This window comes from Lemur catta, chromosome 16, assembly GCF_020740605.2.
Source record: "Lemur catta isolate mLemCat1 chromosome 16, mLemCat1.pri, whole genome shotgun sequence".
Classification (NCBI taxonomy): Eukaryota; Metazoa; Chordata; class Mammalia; order Primates; family Lemuridae; genus Lemur; species Lemur catta.
Genome location: NC_059143.1, coordinates 43201525 through 43222302, shown reverse-complemented (window position 1 = coordinate 43222302; position 20778 = coordinate 43201525). Strand labels below are relative to the sequence as shown.

The 20778-nt window shown below is 45.1% G+C and overlaps 1 protein-coding gene across 1 annotated transcript; it reads left to right on the top strand.

Annotated features, from left to right (window-relative positions):
- Window positions 1–451: 451 nt before the first annotated feature.
- On the top strand, window positions 452–20379 carry CPLX4 (complexin 4). The gene is made up of 3 exons (XM_045527460.1): window positions 452–794; window positions 6532–6619; window positions 19955–20379. Exons 1-3 carry the CDS (start codon window positions 628–630, stop codon window positions 20180–20182), a joined length of 483 nt encoding a protein of 160 aa, XP_045383416.1. The 5' UTR covers window positions 452–627; the 3' UTR covers window positions 20183–20379.
- The last annotated feature ends 399 nt before the right edge of the window (window positions 20380–20778 follow it).

Here is a 20778-nt window from a genome sequence, read left to right as displayed (position 1 = left end):
AGTAACCGTTGAAGCAATATGAAATTCAAGCAAACCAAAAAGCAAATCCTTACATAGTACTTAGACTCCAATGAGACAAAATGGTGGATCAAAAGGATTATTTTTGCTTAATGAAGCATTCTGGGTTTTAAGTGTCATTGGACTCAGTTTTTCAACAGGATGTTGTACTCAAGGGCTGGAATTTGGAAATTCCACAACAGCTATATAATCAGTCAGCTCTGATTAATTTAATTGAAACAGGACTCTTGAAGCCCTGCTGTGCTTATAATTACAAATTTAGAAATGGGTAGGGAGAAAGGGATAGATGATGTGAGGGGGTTTTTTCCCCCTCTGTGAAATTAGCTGAGTATATTAATTCAGAAGGTAGTCAGTTGCCTCTGATTGTATGCTTTAGTAATCTGAACCATCTGCCTCTAGATACTAAGGAGTTCACCACTTTAATCCAGCTTAGGGCCGACAAACCCCTCTTGTCTATGATTATGCCCTTGAGTGGATGAGGCTGTGCAAAGTCCTTTGCTCTTAAACGTGTTGCTGCTGTTGAGAATATTTGGAGGTTTTTCTCCTGGGTTTGCTTTGTTTTTTGAGGTTTTATTTGAGTTTTGGTTTTATTTTCCTGGGGCAGAGACAATGGCTTTCTTTATGAAAAGTATGATAAGTAGCCAGATAAAGAATTTAGGACTTGGTGGTGGGTCTGAAGAAAAGAAAGAAGAAGGAGGTACATCTGATCCTGCCGCAGCTCAAGGGATGACTAGAGAGGAGTATGAGGAATATCAAAAGCAAATGATTGAGGAGAAGTGAGTACATGCTACTTCATTTCCCTTTAAAAGCAAAAGAAATTCACTCTGGCCATGCCTTCTTCAGTTCCCTGATTTATTTCTCTTTGCTTTTCAAGACACCTGTCCTTTTACTGTTTACCTGTATCCTGAGAAAAGGCTGTTTTACTCAAGTGAACGCTCCTCTAGCATCAGTGGCCTCTCTGTTCTATGTGCTACATGTATGGATGGAAACGAAAAGCGATTAATGAATCTATACGTCCTTCTTAAAGCGGTTTAACACTTTCTGGTCTAGGCACATTTTAATCGACCTCAATTTAATTGTTCAAATGAAAACTGGTGCGTCTAACTAGCTTTATGACCTTTCTGAAATTTACCCTCCTAGCAAGTAGAAAGTCCTCAAATTGTAAGAATTCAGACTTTATACCTAGAAGGGGGCCCTAAAGAACATACAGTGTATTCTCCTTGATGTTATGTGTGCAAAAAGACCAGCAAGCACAACCTGACAACTATGTCATAACATTTGGCTTATCAAAGAGTATGAATAGATTTGTGGACTGTTTATTATGAAAATTCTAAACATACAGAAAAGTAGAATAGTATGACAAATACCCATATATATGTATGACATAAAGTCAACAGTTAACATTTTACCATATTTGCTGATATACTAAATAGACGATAGCTAATAATTTTCAAAGTAAATTACAGTTGTCATGATACTTCACCCCTAAATACTTTAGCCATCTACCTCCAAAAAATAAGGGCATTCTCCTGGCTACATAAAATATAACAAGAATATATAAGATATTAGCAATATTTTAGTTGAGTATAGTAGAATGTGAATATCACCAACAATTTTTCACTACTTGCAGACTGATTCTTAAATAAGTGTGATCTATTTCTAATTTTTAAAAGTTTAAGGTAGAATGAACTTGAGTCTTTTAATAATCAACTAAGAATTGAAACATCAATCCAGAGGTTAAATGTTCATCATATGTCTCAAAAGAAAAGTGTTTCTTTTTTGCCACCACGGCTATTTTGCTAATGATCAATTACATAATAGTTGCCTAAGTCCTATTGCTAAGACGATTATAGGTGAAAAGGTTAACAACCTGAAGGAAACTAAGAAAGTACAAAGCCTATGTTTATTGGAAACCTTGTCTATTGTATTTTTCTGAAAGAAAGTGTGGCTTATAAACTACCTAGAATGTATTATGCTCGGCTCTGCAGTAAAGTCACTTAAAAAAAAAAGTAAATGCCGCTACGAAAATGATGTTGGTGCTAAGACTTGGGCAAAAGAAGCAGCATTCCTTGAATATTGGCTGGCTTTGCCTGTGGCATGTAAAAGAAAAAGAGCTGTAAAAGAGAAATAAGTACCGTATAGTGAATAACTAGAAGTAGAATAATAACACCAAACATTCTCAGCTCACGCAGACTAGTGAAAATGGTCAGAAATGTAGACTATATACATAATCCTGCAAAATACCACTTAATATGTCCAAGCAATACATCTGATCACAGATATGGCATCTGATTAATATCCTAATTTTTAAAAATTTTATATCTAGACAGATCAAAGCTCAAAATGGTTAAATGGTATGGTCAATCAGTAGATTGCATTGCCAACTACTCAACTTTGTGTGTGTGTGTGTAAGAATATTATAAATTATGTCATCACCCAATTTAAGAACTAAAAACAGGACAATGGGGCAGCCTGCTTCCCTACGGCAAAGGGGGATGACTTCCAGTCCATTGCTTGAGTTTTTAAGAGCTTCATCACCTAGAATGCAACATGAAGGAGGCATCAAAAATGGTTCATCACAAATTAAATGCAGAGAGAGTTACAGATAGATAGTATAGTATATATAGTAATTAAAATGAATATTAGCAAATAAAAGCCTCCTAAACCTGTCCTCATCATTTTAGAAAAGTAAGGGATTTGACTCTACTAATTATACACAAAAAGCTACTTAACGATGTACTCTACCGCACATTCATTTTTATTTTCCTTCTGTGTTCAAAATTTTTTTTTTACTACTTGTACCATGAGCACTGAAAGAAGTCTATACCTAAATAGAATATTTGGAAAGGAAATAAAATGATAGTCTGTTTATCCCTCCATTTTTCCTTATTATAACACCCCTTTGCCTTAGTTATGGTTCAGTAACTGCTGCGGTACCATTTGTAACTTGACTCTGATCTTTGCTTTATTCAATAATTGTTTGGACCCCCACTATGTGCCTGGCATTGCAAGGAATGTACTGAAATGGAAAACATGGGTTTTCTTCTGCAGGAATTTACCCTTTGCTTTGGGGAGATGAGCTACATGTGATTATAAACAGAGAAACCAGTTTTTCTGAGAGATTTGTAGACTGACTCTGGAGGACTGGAAGCTGAGTCTGCGTGGCATTAGGATCACCAAGTGGATCAATGGAGTTTATACAGTTATTTGATTTTTCACAGAGGTGCCAAAATAATCAGGGAAAAGAAAGTCTTTTCAACAAATGATGCTGAAACAACTAAAAAAATTGAACTTTGACCCCTACCTCTATACACAAAAATTAATTTGATATGCATCATACACCTAAACATAAAAGCTAAAATTATAAAGCTTTTAGAAAAAAACATAGAATATCTTTGCAACTTGGAAATAGGTAAAGGTTTCTTTATCATGACCAAGAAAACAATCATCATAAAATTTTTAAATGATAAATTAGACTCTAAATTAAAAACTTTTGTATGTTAAAAGACACCATTAAGAAAATGCATAGGCAAGCCACAGAAAATATTTGTAAAACATATATCTGACAAAGGACTGGGATCTAGTATATATGAAGAACTACTATTCAATAATAAAAGAAAAAAATGGGCAAAAGATTTGAACAAATACTTTGGAAAGATATATACATAGCCAATTAGTACATGAAAAAGCTGCTTAATGTCATTGTCTTGGAAAGGGAAAAAATTAAAATCACAGTAAGTTACCACTACATACACACCAGGATAGCCAAAATTAAAAAGACCAGAAATATCAAATGTTGGCCAAAATGTGAAACCCCTAGAACTCTTGTTCCAGGTGTTCAGATATAAGATACTATAGCCACTTTGGAAAAAGATCTGCCCATTTCTTACAAAACTAAACATACTCAACTAAGTTACCCTAGAACTCAGCAATTCTATGTCTAGATATTTACCTAGAAGAAATGAAAATCTATGTCCACAGAAAGAAACTAGTGCAACAATATTCATAGCAACTTCATTCACCATATCCCAAAGCAGGAAATAGTTCAGGGATCCATCAACAGGAGAATGACTAGGAAAACTGTGATATATTTGTACACACAATAGAATACTACCCAGCAATAAAAAGGAACAAACTGCTGATAAAACAACATGGATGAATCTCAAAGTTTTTATGCTGAGTGAAAGGGCTTGCACAAAAGAAGATAAAGTGTATGGTTTTATATTTATGAATGTCTAGCAATGGTAAACCAAACTATGGTAGAAAAAGAATGCTGGTTGCTTCTAGGACTGGCTAGGACTGTGGGGGCAGGCATTGATTGGGAATGAGGACGAGGGAATTTCCCCAGGTGAGAGTAATGTTTTTAGCTTGGTAAGGGTTTGGGTCTGTGCATTTGGGGGATCGCCAAATGGTATGCTTAAGGTTTGTGCATTGAATTGCATGCAAATTTTGGTTCACAAGAAAAAAATAACTGTAAACAAACATGTTGCACTAGTTAATGATAGACATGTTAAAGTGTTTGGGGGAAAGTACTAATTTCTGCAACTTTGAAATGCATCAAAAATAAAAATGGATAAATGAATGGATAGAAGGAGAAATATGTGATGAAACGTATAGTGAGATGCAAATTGTAGGATCTGGATGGTGGGTATATGGATTTCACTGCAAAATTCTTTCAACTTTTCTGTATGTTTGAAAGTTTTCATAGTAAAATTTGGGGAGATAAAGATCAGCTTCCTGCTCATGCCGCAGGTTGTTAATCTCATAGACAGATCGCTTTATTCTACTTCTCTCAAACTAGAAGGTTGAACCCGATGCTCCCACACGCCTATTCCAGACCTGACATTCTGTGAATGGAAATGAGTTCAGAGAACACCTGAGCCCAGGAGCCCAAGACCGGTAGTTTAATCTGATGCTTTGTTTCGGCCCCAGCTCTTCCTTATTCTCAGCCTTTTGTGTAATGGTTAAGATTATTTCGAAGTTTGTAGTCAAGAAATAGAAATCGCCGGGCCTGGTGGCTCATGCCTGTAATCACAGCACTTTAGGATGGACGAGGCAGGAGGATTGCTTGCAGCCAGGAGTTCGAGACCAGCCTGGGCATCACAGCAAGACCCCACTCATCTCTATGAAAAACTTTTTAAAATTAGCTAGGAGTGGTGGTGTGCACCTGTAGTCCCACCTATTCAGGAGGCTGAGGCAGGAGGATCACCTGAGCCCAGGAAGCAGAGGCTGCAGTGAGCTATGATGGAGCCACTGCACTCCAGCCCGGGTGACAGAGTGAGACCCTGTCTCAAAATAAAAAAAAAAGAAGAAATCAGTTGTTACCTGAAAATGATAAAAGGGGATTTTATTTTAATGCAAATAATGTTTTCTGCGAAGATGCTTCACTAAATCTATGAGCAGAAATCCCACCAGGCCTTACACAGGCCTAAACTATTATAGGAAGGAGAAGGCTGCTGAGAAGCCCTGAGTGCTCTTCTCTATCTCTTGCTGGAGCTGCTTTGTTCCTTCTCGGCAGCCAGCTTGCTCTCTCTGTTACTCAGACCACAGAGCTGGTGGAAAACGACAGCCAATGGCCTCCAAGTTCATCTGTCACAGTTCCAGCCACACTGCAAGTGTCTGTCTTTCTCAGTCCTAATCCTAAATTCCCAAAGAAGCGACTTCGTTTACCCAGCATGGTCCAACCTATTATAGCCAGAGGGCAGGGCCATGTGTATACATTTAGGCACCAGTGAAGCAGTTCTGTGGTAGCAGGGAAGGAAGGTGGTTCTTGTAAGTTTTGCGGACATCCCCAAAGGTGTCTGCTTTTGTCTGGATCGAGCAAGGAAGTCCATTTCAAACCAGCATCATCATGAATCCCATCAGGTCACCCACAGAGCAGGACCCCAGTCTGGCATTATGGGAATCTACCCTACCTTGTTTGGGGATAGCTCCTTCCAACTGGGGGAGGAGTCCTGTGTCTAAACTGGGGTGTGGAGCGGGGGACAATGAAGGGAGACAGCTTTATAGAATATTCCCAAATAGCATGGGCCTCCAAAGCACCTCCTGGTCCTGGGAACTATGGCCCTATTTCAGCTTGCATAAGAATCACTCAGGGAGCTTGTTAAAAACGTAGATTTTCCTCACCTGCATGCGGGATTCTAATGCAGCAAGACTGGGATCAGGCCCAGGGAGCACCCAGGTGACACTGAGGCAATGGGCCTCGCCCATACAGGCCACGGGCAGCTCTACTTTAGGAATAATCACCCTGCCCCTCTCCTGGTTTGCATCCTAAAGAGGTTCCCAGAACCAAGTTGTCTTTGGAATTTAGGGGTCTGTACTGAGTTATGACGTTGGATATAGACAGAGAGGCAGGCGTTTGGGGAAAATCCCATACTTGCTAGGTGTCTGTCTGCTGGCAGTGGGAACTCAGAAGGTATATCCCAGTGTCCGTCCCCTCTGAGCAAGCAGTGGTTGGAACGTCCTTAGCTGTCTACGTCCTTCTGATCCTTGATTTTACCCTTTAACTTTTAGGATGGAAAGAGATGCCGCATTTACACAAAAAAAAGCCGAGAGGGCGTGCCTTAGAGTTCATCTGAGAGAAAAGTACAGACTCCCAAAGGTAAGATTGTTACTGAACACAGTAAACATCTAATCGTTTCTTATTTAATACAAGACAGAACATGTTTATCAGCAAAGAATCATGCTTATAGATATATGTGTGTGTGTGTGTGTGTGTGTGTGTGTGTATTAATCTTAATTGAGGTGTTTGGTATAGCAAAAAGAACATTGAACCTGGAGTGCATAAAAATTTGATTCCAGTTTTTAACTTAATCTCTATAAACTTCTATTTTTGCTCAGAAATGGAGATAATACCTATAGATGAAATTTTTATGTAAATTTATCTAATGAATATGGAACTTCTCTACATAAATTCACAGTGGGGATAATAATCACAGCTGGCGAGTTTGTCGAGCTCCTTCCAGGTGCCAAGCAACGTGCTTTGCACGCAGTTCATTTAGGTTCCGTCATCACCTCCGTGTTACTGTAGAGGAAGCAGGCATAAAGAAAGTAAGCACGCCAGAGGCAGCCAGCCAGGAAAGTCACAGCCCAGGGTCTTAAATTCTGGAATATTCTGCCTCTATTTGAAAGGAGTGATTGATTGCTGAGTTTGGGAGATGATGTCACCAAGCATCACCTTGTCCATCTGAGTGATGGCTGAAAGGAGGACTGTCTGTAGGCTCTGGTCGAGGGGGTAGGTGGTTTGCTAGTGGGAGGAGGATGCGTTGACATGTCATGGCATGTGGCTCGGATGTGCTGTTCCAGGGCTTGTATGCAGTGGTGACAGAGGGCCCAGCACTTTGCTACTCTGGCTCATTTCTTCTGTCCCCATTACCCACTACCACCCGGGGGACTGCAAGATCCTCTACCCGACTCCAGCTTCCCCTTCTGGGTTGGCTGGTCAACTTCATATGCTAAAGATGCACCATGCCTTAGAGAACATCTTCCATCTGGAGACACCAAAGAAAAGATCCCTCCAAAGCGCATGATCCTCTCCCGAGTATGAGAGCCACCTCCAAGTCTGGGTGGTCTAGAAAGTGCCGCTAAACCAATTCGTTCAATGAGTCCTCTGCAGATTGCAAAAAAAAGCTGATTTCAGAAACTAGAAGCACTGACCAAGGGAGAGACCACTGGCCATGCAAAGTCACTGCTGAAATCATCAAAGAGTTAAACATCCCTGACCTGTGGGAGAGGTTGATCCCTAAGACTCCCATGGACCCCAGTTCTGCTCTCAGTGAGGAGAGGGCAGACTCACTTTCATTTGCAAACAATGAATTTGGAAAAGAATGCCTTGCTTTTCCTACTCTACCCCCCTTTCAGGTTTAATACTTTTTCCCACTGTGCTTGCATTTTGGAAGAGTGAAGCACTTCTAAACACTATCCTTTCTACTTTCATTGTCTGGTGAATTTCCTGAAACACCCTGGCTCTCTTTAGCAATGTGGCCTCCCCCTAGGCAGGAAGCCTGAGTCAGATTCGTGTGGCTGGACTGAAGCCCCTTTCCCCCCACCCTCATGGCTCCATCTGATTAAAGCACCACAGATCTTGTTTCAGATGAAGCAGAAATTTAATATGCGCACACACACACACACACACACACACACACACACACACACACTACACACATACATGATTTGCTGGGCATGCATCTTCCATAAAGGTTGGGCTTTTTAAGGATTTATTTTTGACAACTCTTATTTTTTATAGGGATCTAAGAAGAATTGGGTTTCAATTATGACTCTGTCTTTGTAACATGGTGTAACTTCAGAGGGCTTTCAGAAATACCTGAGCCTCAGTTTCCTCTCTATAAAAGGAGGGCAACAGTACCTAACTTCATGGGGTCTTTGTCTGAGATAATACAATGTAAAGGACCTAGTATAATGCCTGATGAATGATGAGAGCTCAACAGATGACAGCTCTTGTTATTGCTGTTATGATCTCTGTGCACAAACGTCTTATTTCTTACTAATAACAACTAGAGGTCTTGGGGACCATAAACACACGTGTGTAATCAGCGCAACAACTTGAGGTCCCTGAACCTGAAGACTGAGCTTTTATTTTTTAAAGATTTGTGGCGCTTTTCTCATGATGAGTGGGTGGTCTTGCTCATTTCCAGATCCTCAGGGGCGAACACTTTTAGGCTTATGAGCAAGGTTTAGATGCTCTTCAGAGAAAAAATAATTCCCAAATCTCTGTGCCAAGCCATCCTTTGGGGCAAGAGCCTTTCCGACAGAAACTATGGACAGAGGAAAGAATTATAGCCATGAAATGTGCAAATTCACATCCTCCCTGGAGAATGATAGTGACTATATCTGCTTAGGCTACTGCTCCCTAAGCCAGCTGGGGGGATGGGGAGACACAGAGAAAGTCGATAAATTAACAGTAGAGCCCAGTATCTTTCATTGCATGGCTCCTCGATGCTCACGTACCCCCCTTTTCTGTAGCTGTTTCAAATGCACATAATACCTTTGAGAATCTCACCTGATTTTTTTTCATGGACACTGAAAGAGACCTTGGAGTTCATCTAATGATCTCATTCTACCACTGCCTCACTTTAGACCCGAGGAAACTGTAGCCCGGGAGGGCTAGTAGCTTTGCAATAACCCACACCTACTGAGCGACAGAACCAAGATTGCAACTCAGGCCTCCCAACCATGAAAAAGAGCCACTTAACTCACAAAAGGATTTGAACACAGTTCTCTCTCTCCTCAAGGGGCCTGCTCTTTCTACTGCTAATAGTTGAGCTGTCCCAAAAGACTTTAGGGCAGTTTTGAACTCTGCATGGCTTGAAACTGCCCCAAGACGTTTTGGACAAACTGCACTGCCTCACTCTTTCAGGGAGGTGTCCCTGAGGCCCACCCCCAGCAGCCGGGGGAGCACCTTCTTCCTTCTATGTTGTCTGATGGTTGGACCCGACACCTGTGAGCAGCTGCCTAAATTCCAAATACAATTCAAATAGATAGATGAGAATTTCATTTGAAAGCATTCCACACTTCATTGTTCATTTCAAAGTTTACTTTCAAATGGGGACTCCCCCGCCCCAGGCATTTTTATATTTGGCTGCATTTTGTAAATAAAAATTGATTCTACCCACAATGTTTCAAGAATTTGCCTATGATGTGAAAAATACCAAAATTACGAATAATAAATACAATTGCTTGCTTTTTGTAAAGCACATGGAAATTCTAATCCGGTGTAGCTCTCCATAAAAACACCAGGTAACAGAGACTATGCAATAAAAAAACAGCCAGATCATAATCCACTTAGTCCAGATGTGGCTAACCTCCCATCGCTGCACACTCCGTGCGCTTGCAGTCCGGCCGCACCTTCGTGGCCTCCTCAGCCCCCTCCGCTGTCATCTGTCATCTGTCATGTGTTACTTTCCGCCCCCCCCATCCCCACCCACCAAGGAGTCTCTGGGTGCAGCGGGCCTTTGACAGTCCACGTGACGAGAAAGAGGCTGTGGGGGACAGACAGGTTTCCGGCAGCGACAGGCTCCTCCCTCGGTGCAGAGCAGCCCGCCTGCCCCAGCCAGAGCGGCGTGAGCGCCCAGGGCGCAGCGGCCACCGCCTGCGCTGTCCCCGGGTCCCCGACGCCGGGCGCCCCCTCGCGTTCCCCGGCGCAGCGGCCACCCGCGTCCCGGCGGATCGGGCAGAACCCGCGCTGTGAGCTGCAGTAGGAGCAGAGCGGGGCAGAAATAAGGTTCTGGAAGTGACCTAAAGAAAAAAAAAAAGTCCATTATTTTGCTATTAAAGACCAGATTGTGCATTTCGGACCTCCCATGGTGTACTGAGAGAGAGAGCTAGCAAACGACCCGGTATTAGCTGTCGCCACAATAACCAGGCTGGTGAGAGATTTTGAAAGGACAGCAATTGAGGACGAGTTGAAGGAATTGGAATATTCAGGCTTGAGAGGAGATGACTGGCGACAGGCAGCATATGGGGCATAATCATTTCCCAGGCCTTGGATGCCACGCTGTCATTGTGCTACTGAATTCTGCCGACTTACCCGGCGTGGCTGGCGCTGCTGGTCATTGCTGACCTGCGGGCAGCTCTGAGGTCTTTCTTGGATCATGCAGAGGAAGCCTTCACAGCGGAACTGTTAGAATCCCACCACGCCACAGTGGGAATCTGAGTTGTAGGCTTCTGACTCCTGGGTTCCTAAGTCATTACATGGGTTCCCTCCATGGGGCTTGGAATCTGGGGTCATCTGAGGAACATGCCAACCATCGCTCCCCTCCCCTCCTCTAAGTTCTCTCCCTAGGACAGGTCTGGGGTCCTGGATGACTGCTAGACTCCAGTGTCTGAATGGTGTTTCTCTTTTACTAGACGTATTTGCTACATTCAGAAAAGCACACACCATAGCTGTGCACCCAACACATAATGGTAAGGTAACATATGTAAATTCAGGGAGGGCCAAAGGTCATAAAGCTTACTGTGACAGATGGGGGCTTGAGCTTCCTTATTCTCATCCAGTAGTTTTTTGTGCCCCATTCTCCCCATAGCCCCTCTAAACTGTGCCTTGTTCATGAAGGTAGACTTGAAATCTGCACATACCGTCTTAACAAAGAAAATGGCACTGGGCAGAAAGCAAGGGTCACCAGGCTTTAGTGAGCTCCTAATAACTCTCCCCTCCCTGGGAGGTTTGCCAGCTACCTAGCCCTGTGCCATCCTATAAAAGCCAGATTGGGTAAGCAGTTGTAGTAAGAGTATTAACAGTCCATGGAGAACAGGAAGAATTTAACACGTCCTCCAGCTAACAAGGGATGACCCCCTGGGCACCCCATTCACAATTCCCCAGGGTCCCCACCACAGCGGTTACATAACAGCAGGATTCCGTTGTGGACCCTTCCCTTCCCCAGGGCCCAACGGAGAGCAGATTTGAGAACATGTCTTCCCGGGAGCTGTCAGGTCTAATGAGGATAACTGTGTCACATTTTGGAATTAGAACACTATTTTCTGAAGAAATTATTTGGCTGGTGTTTCCTATAAAAAAGAGTTTCACTCTATTGCTGCCTGGGAAAGCAAATCTGGACCCTGAAAAGGAACAACGTAGGCCTTAACCCCCTAGACAAACAGAGGTCTCGGGTCCCAACTTCATTGTTAATTGTTAATGACAATACTATTTGTTGTACTGAGGCCTTTTGATAACCGTTGTTACTTAAGTAATCAGATAAAGTGCAGTAATCAAATTGCAGTCATCTGCAGTGGATATGTGTGTATCTATACCAGTCATTATAATGTTCATGGACCCATATTAGCCTATGGGTTGATTTCCTCTTGTTCTCAAATTATAGTTCATTAGAGGACTTAACGTGCCCAAGGTAATCCACGGTGCTCACATTAGATTTGGATCACACTCCACTAATTATTCCCAATCCCATATCTTCAATTTCTCCTGCCCTACTAGCCTCCCTTTATAAAGGAAGTCAAATCTCCCAACTATCAAATGGCAGTATCTGAGTGGACATGCCTTTCTAGGTATCTTCCCTTAAATGGCTCTGGTTCCCACAGCTCTGCTGACACCTTCCTTCAGACCGTCGGTATCTGTCTATAAACGCAGTAGAGAGCTGTGTCATTTTCATTTAACACGGGTGGTTGCTTCCTCTTTGAAGCGCTCTTTCTCCTTAGCTTCTGGACATCACCATTCTGTTGTTCTCCTTGAACTGTTTCTTCTTCATCTTTTCATGAGTTACTCTTCCCCTGTCTGCCCCTAAATTGTGGGATATTCCAGGGTGCTCCCTTGCTCAACTCTTTTTCTCACTCAAGTCTGTGCATTCTTCCTGGATGGCTGGTCTTGCTGTTGCTTTCTGTCACTACCTACTTTTTGATGACTCTCACACCTGTACCTGCAGTGCACACCTTCTCCCGAAAGTTCTCAACTGCAGCTACCCTTACTCAGACACCTCACCGGTAGAACATGCTCATATCCAAAGCCCATTCACTCCTTATCCCCCTGAACCTGCCCCTCCTGCAGGCTTCCCCTCCACAGGTGGCTTCCCTGGCCAGCCTGTCCCCCAGATGGGCAGCCAGAATTCACCGTTGACCCTTCCCTCCCCATTCCAACCTCAAACCCAGGAAATCACCAGGCCACTCTGATTCACCTCCTGAATAATTCTCAACTCATCCCCAAGGCAAATCTCATCATCTCTCCCCACTGTTCCTGCAACAGCTCTTGCATAGCTTTTCGACTTCCCCTCAAAACTGAGGTGTCCAAAGTACAAATCTGATCCTGTTCCTTCCCTGTTTCAAAAAAAAATTGTCTTTCTATGACTTTTTAGAATAAATTCCAAACTCCTTGACCTGAACACCTGGCTCCTATCTTTTCACTTTTCCATGGCCTCACCTTTGCCACTCCCTGCCTAGACTGGACCTTCCTCCCACTCTGTCCCCTGCACCCTGCTCCTGGTGGCCCTTTCCTTTCTGTAAGACTTTGGTCTAGAACCCTCTATGACCTCCCTCTCCTGACTAATTCTGGATTAGGTCACCCTCTTCCACATTCCCATAACACCTTGAGTGCATGTCCCCTACATCATCTTTTAACCCTGAATATTGGCACCTACTACGTGCTCTTTAACAAAAGGGGCTGACTTTTTAATCTTTGTCCTCAATGTGTAGTGTGGTGCCTGACATACAAAAGTTGCATACACACAAAACACACACACACACACACACACACACACACACACACACAATGTTTGCTGAATGAATGAATGTTATTGGGAAAAAGGAAACAAACAAACAAAAAAAACCCAAACATGCCCAAAGAATAAAAGTATGAAAAACAGCAGAAAGAATTTATCTGCCATATGTAATATTAGAATAAATTTTCATAAAAAGAACAAGTCTGGATTTGACATTATAATTTTGTATAAAACACAAAGGTTTCTTTGTATTACAATTAAAATGTCACATATCTTCAAATAGAGGAAGTAATACGTTTTAAATAAAGCCACAAGATTCTTTCTAGAACCAAATGTGCCCCTCTCCCTAGCCAATTTAAAATGTATATGTAAGTCAAGCCAAATTAATAAAACAGTTCCACAATGAACCCTAATCCTATTAACAGAATTGTCAATCTAGGTTAGTCATTGAAAAATAATGTCGTGCCCCCTGCTGAGCTATATGATTTAGGTACACCTGGTGTTTGTCTGCTGTATTAGGGACATCATTCATTTTTTTAAAAGATGAATATAGAAAAAAACCCTATCAAGAGAGTTGTCTTTAAACATATCACATGGAATGCTCTATTAGAATTGAATTTAAAATTTGCCTCTTAAAAAACAATAAAGATGATTCTGTGAACCTCTTTGCCAGCCTCCTTCAGATTAGGAGCTCCTGGGACTGCCCAGCAGGGTCCGAGACACCAAAACCTCCTGCTTCTGAGCAGCTGTGTCTGGTGGCTGGGCGGCAGGGAGGCCATCAGAGGCCCCAGAAGCCACCATATCTTCCTTCCCTCCCACCCTGCCCCAGTTCTGGCTGCTCCTCCCACTCACGTTCTTGAAAGAGCAGTGGACTGAGTGTCCGCAGGGAAGTGAGGATGGGAAGAAAGTCGCTGGACACTGGTGAAGCAGGACTTCAATACTTGGCCACTCCAGTTTTCTCACCCAATCCTCACAACTGCCCAGAAGGTAGGTGGATATCACTTCCCCTTCGCAGATGAGAACACTGGCTCAGAGAGGGAAAGCAACTTCCCAAGGCCACACAGCCAGTAGATGGCAGAGCAAGATTCGACTCCAAGCAGATCTGACCCCAGGGGCCATGTTTTCCTACTAGACCCTCTGGCAGCTTTGCTGGGTTCTCGTCCCCTAATAAGCAGAAAGACATTGTTGCAAGTATCTTCGCCTCTCAGGGCCTCGGTTTCCTCATCTGTAAATGAGAGGCTTGGATAAGTGACCTTTAGGAGCTTCTTGAATCTCTGTGGAATGTCTTCATAAAGGAAAGAAGTGTGCACAGCTGGTATCTAGACATTCTGGTTCCACGTAGAGCCCAATGCATGCACACTCTCCGTCAACATTAGAAACTGACGCCTGTTACTTGAGAAGATAAATCCATACCATCTGTCCTACTCCGGGTGTGCTGAGGGCTCTTTAAGTAGCTAAAGAGTGAAGAACAGCAGCAGAAGGTAGCATGAAAAGCCACACCAGGATCTTCACACCAGCCACACAGTAGAGTCACCTCGGAAGCTTTTTAGGGCAGCAGCCTTGCTCATAAGCAGAAGTGCCTGACTTCTAAAAGTCCATGACCCTCACAAATGCATCGACATCGCATGTTAGGACAACTCGTCAAAGTGAAAGAAGTCCATTCGTCTAGCCGTCTGGAATCCTGTGGACAAAAAAATAAATAAACCAAAACTAGAATCAAATCTACCTAGTACTAGTCACCCTGGCATTTGTTCATACACCAAGCTTGATTGACTAGATTCTAACAAGTGGTGAACACTCAGCTTTTTGAAGGTAAAACCGTCTGAGATCATTTATCATTGCATCTCAAGTTTGGTAAAAGATGAAGCCCAGTTTCTCAAGGTTTAGGGAGTAGCAAGTCTGAAATCCAGGGTCATGCCTGCCCTCTGGTGAGAGGTCAGGCATCAGTCACAGGGAATGGCAAAGGCAGGATATGGGGCTATTTAAATAATGGGGCCTTCAGCTCTGGCAATGAAGATAGTAAGTCTGGTTAAAAACAAGAGATTAAAATAGATTCTGGTCAGCCGGCATAAAAATAATTAGCTCTTAACTGCATTAAACAATATCCCAAATTGATAAGATTTCTAGAAATGAGACCTCTGAAACGGAACCTCTAAGAACAAAGTGTAGCCTATAAGTACCCTAATTAGGTGCTGGCTCCGTCTGCTCACTCATTCATTCATTCTCGCCACTGTTCTCAGCCCAGAGCCTCCCCTCCCCTCCCCAGCTGCTTCCGGCTGTGCTAATGCTGATTCACATTGGCTGGAGCTGCGCTTGTACTTGGGGGTTGTAATGAGGCATTACTGCCTTTCCTTGAAGTGTGAACTGTGTCCAAATATTCCTGGTCTCCCCAATCTAAGATTTGTCAATGGGCAGCAGAAAGTCTGGACAAGATGTTCATTGTTTGAATTGTAGACAAGGTTCTGTCAGCAGGGCGGTTCATTAGCAAAGGAGGAAACAAGGCTGCCCAGTGTCCACTGTATAAATCCCATTTATGCTCCTTAATTGCCTGCTCTGTCCCGGGTCTTTCTCTTAAGGGCAGACACTCTCCCACTGTCTGTTTCACTGTCCGTGCTTTCTTTATCCCCGGGATCCTTGCAGCAGCGATCTTGACACTGAGCCGCCCTTTTCCTCTAAAATATTAATAACCACTGCCACCATTTGTCCACGGCTGAGAAGCTTACGAGGCTGTTTCACAACATGTCTCATTCAATCTGCTCAGTAATCCTCTGAGCGGCCCTCCCACTGGGCCTCGGAAACATAAGGTGACTTGCCCAAGGTCATGCATTGGGTGAATGACAGATCTGGGCCTTGACTTGAACCCAGGTCTCCCAACTCTAAATCCTACAGTCTTCTCGCTGTCATAGGCTCCCTCTGCAGGCTAACAGTCCGGGAAGGCTACAACTTCTTACAAATGAGACGCTTGAACACTTGGCCAGTTCTAGGTCTGGGGTAGTGCCGTTAGTTGGGACCCAGTGTGAACGAGGCCAAAGGCCCAGGTTTGGTTCCAGAGGGCTTCATCTTGCGCTTTAGCCACCTAGTGGCCCTGTCTGGTTGTCCTACCCTTGGTTGTGAGGTGTCCCCGGCACAGGCTGCAGCCCAGGGCAATTGATTCCAGGACTAGAATCCGCCTGAAGCAACCGTGCTGCTGACAGAGGCTCAGTAGCATTGACCTTCTAGAACAACGATGAGTGTAGGACTTTCTGACCACAGCCATCGGCCACACCCAATGCTGCCTTTAGACCTGGACAGCTGAGGCCACCTTCCCTGGGCCCCACGCCTAAGAGGGCTCTTGTTATCCCTCCTCCAGCCACAGTCTCCCATGGGGGCAGGAATCTGCAGGGCCAAGGGACATGTCTACCCGGAGCCCACACCCCTCTCTTAGGCCATGCTGTGGCTGCTCAGGCCCCCAAATCCCCTGCCTAAAGCATCCGGAGCTGCCCGGGCCTTCCGTGCAGGCCTGTGCTCCCGAGAGGGGCTGAGCTGCTGGCCAGGCAGGGAGGCCTGAGGAGTGGGGGATGGGCCGCACAGGTCTAAGGCCCCTACCAGTGAGGGCTGGAGCCAGGGACTGGGAAACAAGAGGGCCAGGCCATGAGTGAGCCGGGGACCTCTGTCGGTACTCATCCTCTGCCACCCACAGATATCAGGGGCGCCTGACCAGAGGTGAGGGCAGCTTGGGCCGGCCAGGTAGATTTCTCCCAGAACTGAGGGCCTAGTGCCAAGAGGGAATGACTAAGCCCGGCGTATTAGGAAAACCGGGCCCGTGGAGGAATCATTGCTAGGTCAGAGGTGAGGTGCAAAGCGAGCAAAACCTCTGGACGGGGCTGAGCCCCACGTGCAGGGTTGCCCAGAGCCAATTCCTCCGCCCACCTTTGAAGGTTATTATTTCTGCGAATAGCTACCACGGGGTGAGGGGGGCGTGCCTAATAGATTCTAAATAATTCAGTTATCACCTAATTAATCTGCCACAGCTCTAACTGAAAATAATCCAATTCCCAATGTATGGATAAGGAACTAAAGCGCAGAGAAGTTGTGGAAGGCGCCCAGGCCACAGGTCGGGTAGGTGGTGGAGCTCACGCTGTCCCTTGGCAATTTGACTCAAACCAATGCCCTTCACGGCTAGGCTGTGCCGCCCAACAGGAGTGTAGCGAGAAGTCGGTAGCTATGAAAAAGGAGCTCTTTACAACAAAGAGGACTTACAAATTTAAGTGTTAATAAGGCTGTTACAGTCCCTGAAAATAGGCTCCTTGAATCATTCAATAAATATTTATTCCTTGCATCCACATCCCAGAAGCCCTGCTGGGCTCTGAGACATGAGTAAGTTACAGAGCCTGCGTTCAAGAAACGTTTAACAGTGGTTCTCGAGCGTTAGCAAGCACCGGAATCACCAGGAGGGCTGGTTGGAGCACAGATTGCTGGGCCCACCCCTGAGTTTCTGGATGGGTAGGTCTGAGTAGGGCCTGAGAATGTGCATTTCCAGTGAGGTCCCGGGAGATGCTGCTGCCGTTAGCCCAGAGAACCTACTGTGAGAACTGCTTTGGTAGAAGTCAGACCGACCAAGATCCCCTCTCTGATGCGAAGTGGAATCGCACTGCTTTCCTTTCCCTGGGCAAGTGGCATGAGGATAAAGTGAACACCCAAGTCACCCTGAAGGAGGAAATTATTCCAAAGCTTCTTCAAAGGTGGCAGGGCCATAGAGGGTGGCCTTGCTGAAGTTTTCCTGCAAACAGGTGGCAGGAGAGCACCACCCCGGAGCCCTTGTGAGTGGGTCGGGTCTTTCTTAGCACCGGCTAGCTGGCTCACTGCCCTGTGGCCCCTCTAGCTGCCTGTCTCTCCAAACCCACAGCGGTGACTCTGTCCAGGTTTGAGCCTGGTGACATATGCAGGGATCTTACTACCAACCAAAGGGGAGGTGCTGGAATACCCAGGAACGTCTGTTCAAATCATTTACATATGATTTCAGGGTGCATAAGAGAGGGCAGACGCCCTGCATTTTCGGGAATCGAGAATGGGCTGGCTGGAGTTGTGCAAATGCACAGTTGGCTGGGAGCCCCCGGGGATTAACTAACTAATTAATCCCACAACAGTTTGACGAGGAACTAATTAATCCATTAAGTACTTGAAGGGTCCAAGGCCCTGGCCAAATGCAGGGAGAGCCGCTGAGAGTGGCTCTCCTCCCTGCGGTCTCCAGGAAGGGCCCAGGAGAGGACTGTCCCTCCCAAAGGCACTGATCTCCTTTGCCTCAGAAATCTGTCACTCTGTCTGGGGAACGGAATCAAAGACGAGAGTTCTGGGGAAAGACAGGTGGGCTCCAGTCTCTCGAAGGATGGGGGCCAAGAGCATTAGTATTAGAAAGACCTCACCCATCCGATCCCTCCAACCCACTTTACAGACGGAGAATAAAGTTTACATGTTACCCTGGAACCCAGAGACAACTGTTTCTTTCTGATCGTTTCTACCCAGCGAGGGGAATTCAGGTCTTCCTTTAGGTGTGTTGTCTTTGACGTCACCTGTGAAGTCAGCGTGTGCACAAATCTTTCTTAAATCAAGGTGGTCTGATGAAAACTAAGGTGATCATTTTATCCTTCTGTGATTTTTCATGAGCTTTGGTAACAAATTCAAGGCTGGTCCCAACAGATTCAGGTGGCCCTAACAGATTGTTTCCAACATCAGCCTTTCTGACCCTCTTTTTAGTCTTCTGTACCCCGGAAACCCAGTTCACCTCATGTGACAATCTGAACTCCGGAAATTATCTGATAGCAGCCCTCTGGGAATGTGAGCTACTGTTAACCTTTCCTGGAGAACGTTTTTCTTTAGAATCTTCTCCCTCCTTATGAAACAAAAGGCTCTATGCCTAGTGGTAAAGGAATCTGAGAGACCAGGTAGCATGCATTAAGAAATCCTGGGACAGCCATGCCTGGAATCACAAAATAAAACGTGTAAGCCAGCCTGTGGTGACAGCATCAGCAACACAGAAGGCTGGGCTGTCAGTGCGCCAAGTAGGGGCCGTGTTGTCGGTGACTCCCTTAATAAACATGCATCATGTGCCAGACTCCACTGCAGGTGCTAAGGGTGGAAGTTTGAATTTGACATAGTTCTGTGCCTACACGGGGCTCCCCGTCTAGCGGAAGGGAGAAGAAAAGCAATGGCCAAGCAGAAGTTGCCACTAAAGTGTGATGAGTGACTGTCTAGTCACTGCAACCCAAACACCACCCTCCAGGGTGGGGCTGGCCCGGCCACTGGGTCTTGACACAGAGCTGAGAGACTCTGCAAAACTTGCAGAGCTGCTCTGAGGCGGAGCTGGGGTGCGGTGCTCCAGCTTTCTCGTGCATCAGCGTCACAGGGAGTACGTCTTAAAACCCAGATGGCTGGGCCCAGCCCTGGAGTTTAATTCAGTAGGTATGGGGTGGGGCCGGAGAATCTGTATTTCTGACAGGCTCCTAGATGATGCTAATGCTGCTTGTCCAGGGGCCACGCCTGGAGGACCACTGCGCTAGAAGGTTCTGATCCACCCAAAGGGCAAAGAAGGAGGGGCCTCCCAACAGGAGCTCTGGCCTCTTCGACGGCCACCAGACCAACCAAGCATGCCACGCACGTCATTCCTTCTTGACAGACCTTTGTTTCCCTGCTGCTTTTAAGATTTTATTTATTGATCTAGTTGGCTGGCTGGTTCATTTCGGAGTTATTGTCTATCTCTGTGCTTGTTTTTCACATAGAGTGAAATGGACGAGACTCAAATCCAGCTGGGTGGAGATGATGTGGACGTGCCGGAGGATCTCAGGAAAATGGTAGATGAAGACCAAGAAGAGGAGGAAGACAAGGATTCTATTCTGGGGCAGTTACAGAATCTCCAGAATATGGACTTGGATACCATAAAAGAAAAGGCCCAGGCCACCTTCACGGAAATCAAGCAGACGGCGGAGCAGAAGTGTTCTGTGATGTGAGGGGCACAGAGGGCGAGAGAGGGAACCAGGCCATGGGCAGAAGAGGCCACTCTCCCGTGGAGCATTTCGAGCCTTGTATATTGTAACGTAGTGAACACAGCTAGGAAAACCACGGTGATAAAGCTCTCTGCAAACACATAGACAACAATTTGATGTTCTAAATGTTTCTGGCAGAGCATTTAGCTAGCACCTTGCAGTTATACTTTCCTTTTAGTTATAAGTATGACTATGAAATTTCAGCTATAAATAATGACGCCGAACTCATACCTGCTTAAGGATCTTGAGGACAGCCGAGAAGAAGCAAAAGCAAAATGGCGTTTGCTCTCCAGTTTTCTTCCTTAGAGGGCAGGTCTCACCCTGCCCAGCCATTACTGTGATGTCGGGTCCCTTCAGAGAAAGATGTGGAGAGTCAGGGTGCCCGCCGGGGCCAAGGCTGCAGGCTCCAGGGCAACAAAGGTCACTCCACCTGTCACCCCCCGCGCCTTGACCTCGTCCATGCTTCTCATCAAGTTTGGCACTTGGACACTTCTTAGCCAAGTGGCAGCAGCAGGGATTTGGTAAAGGATGAGAAATGGAGGCAGAGAATAGACTTCAGC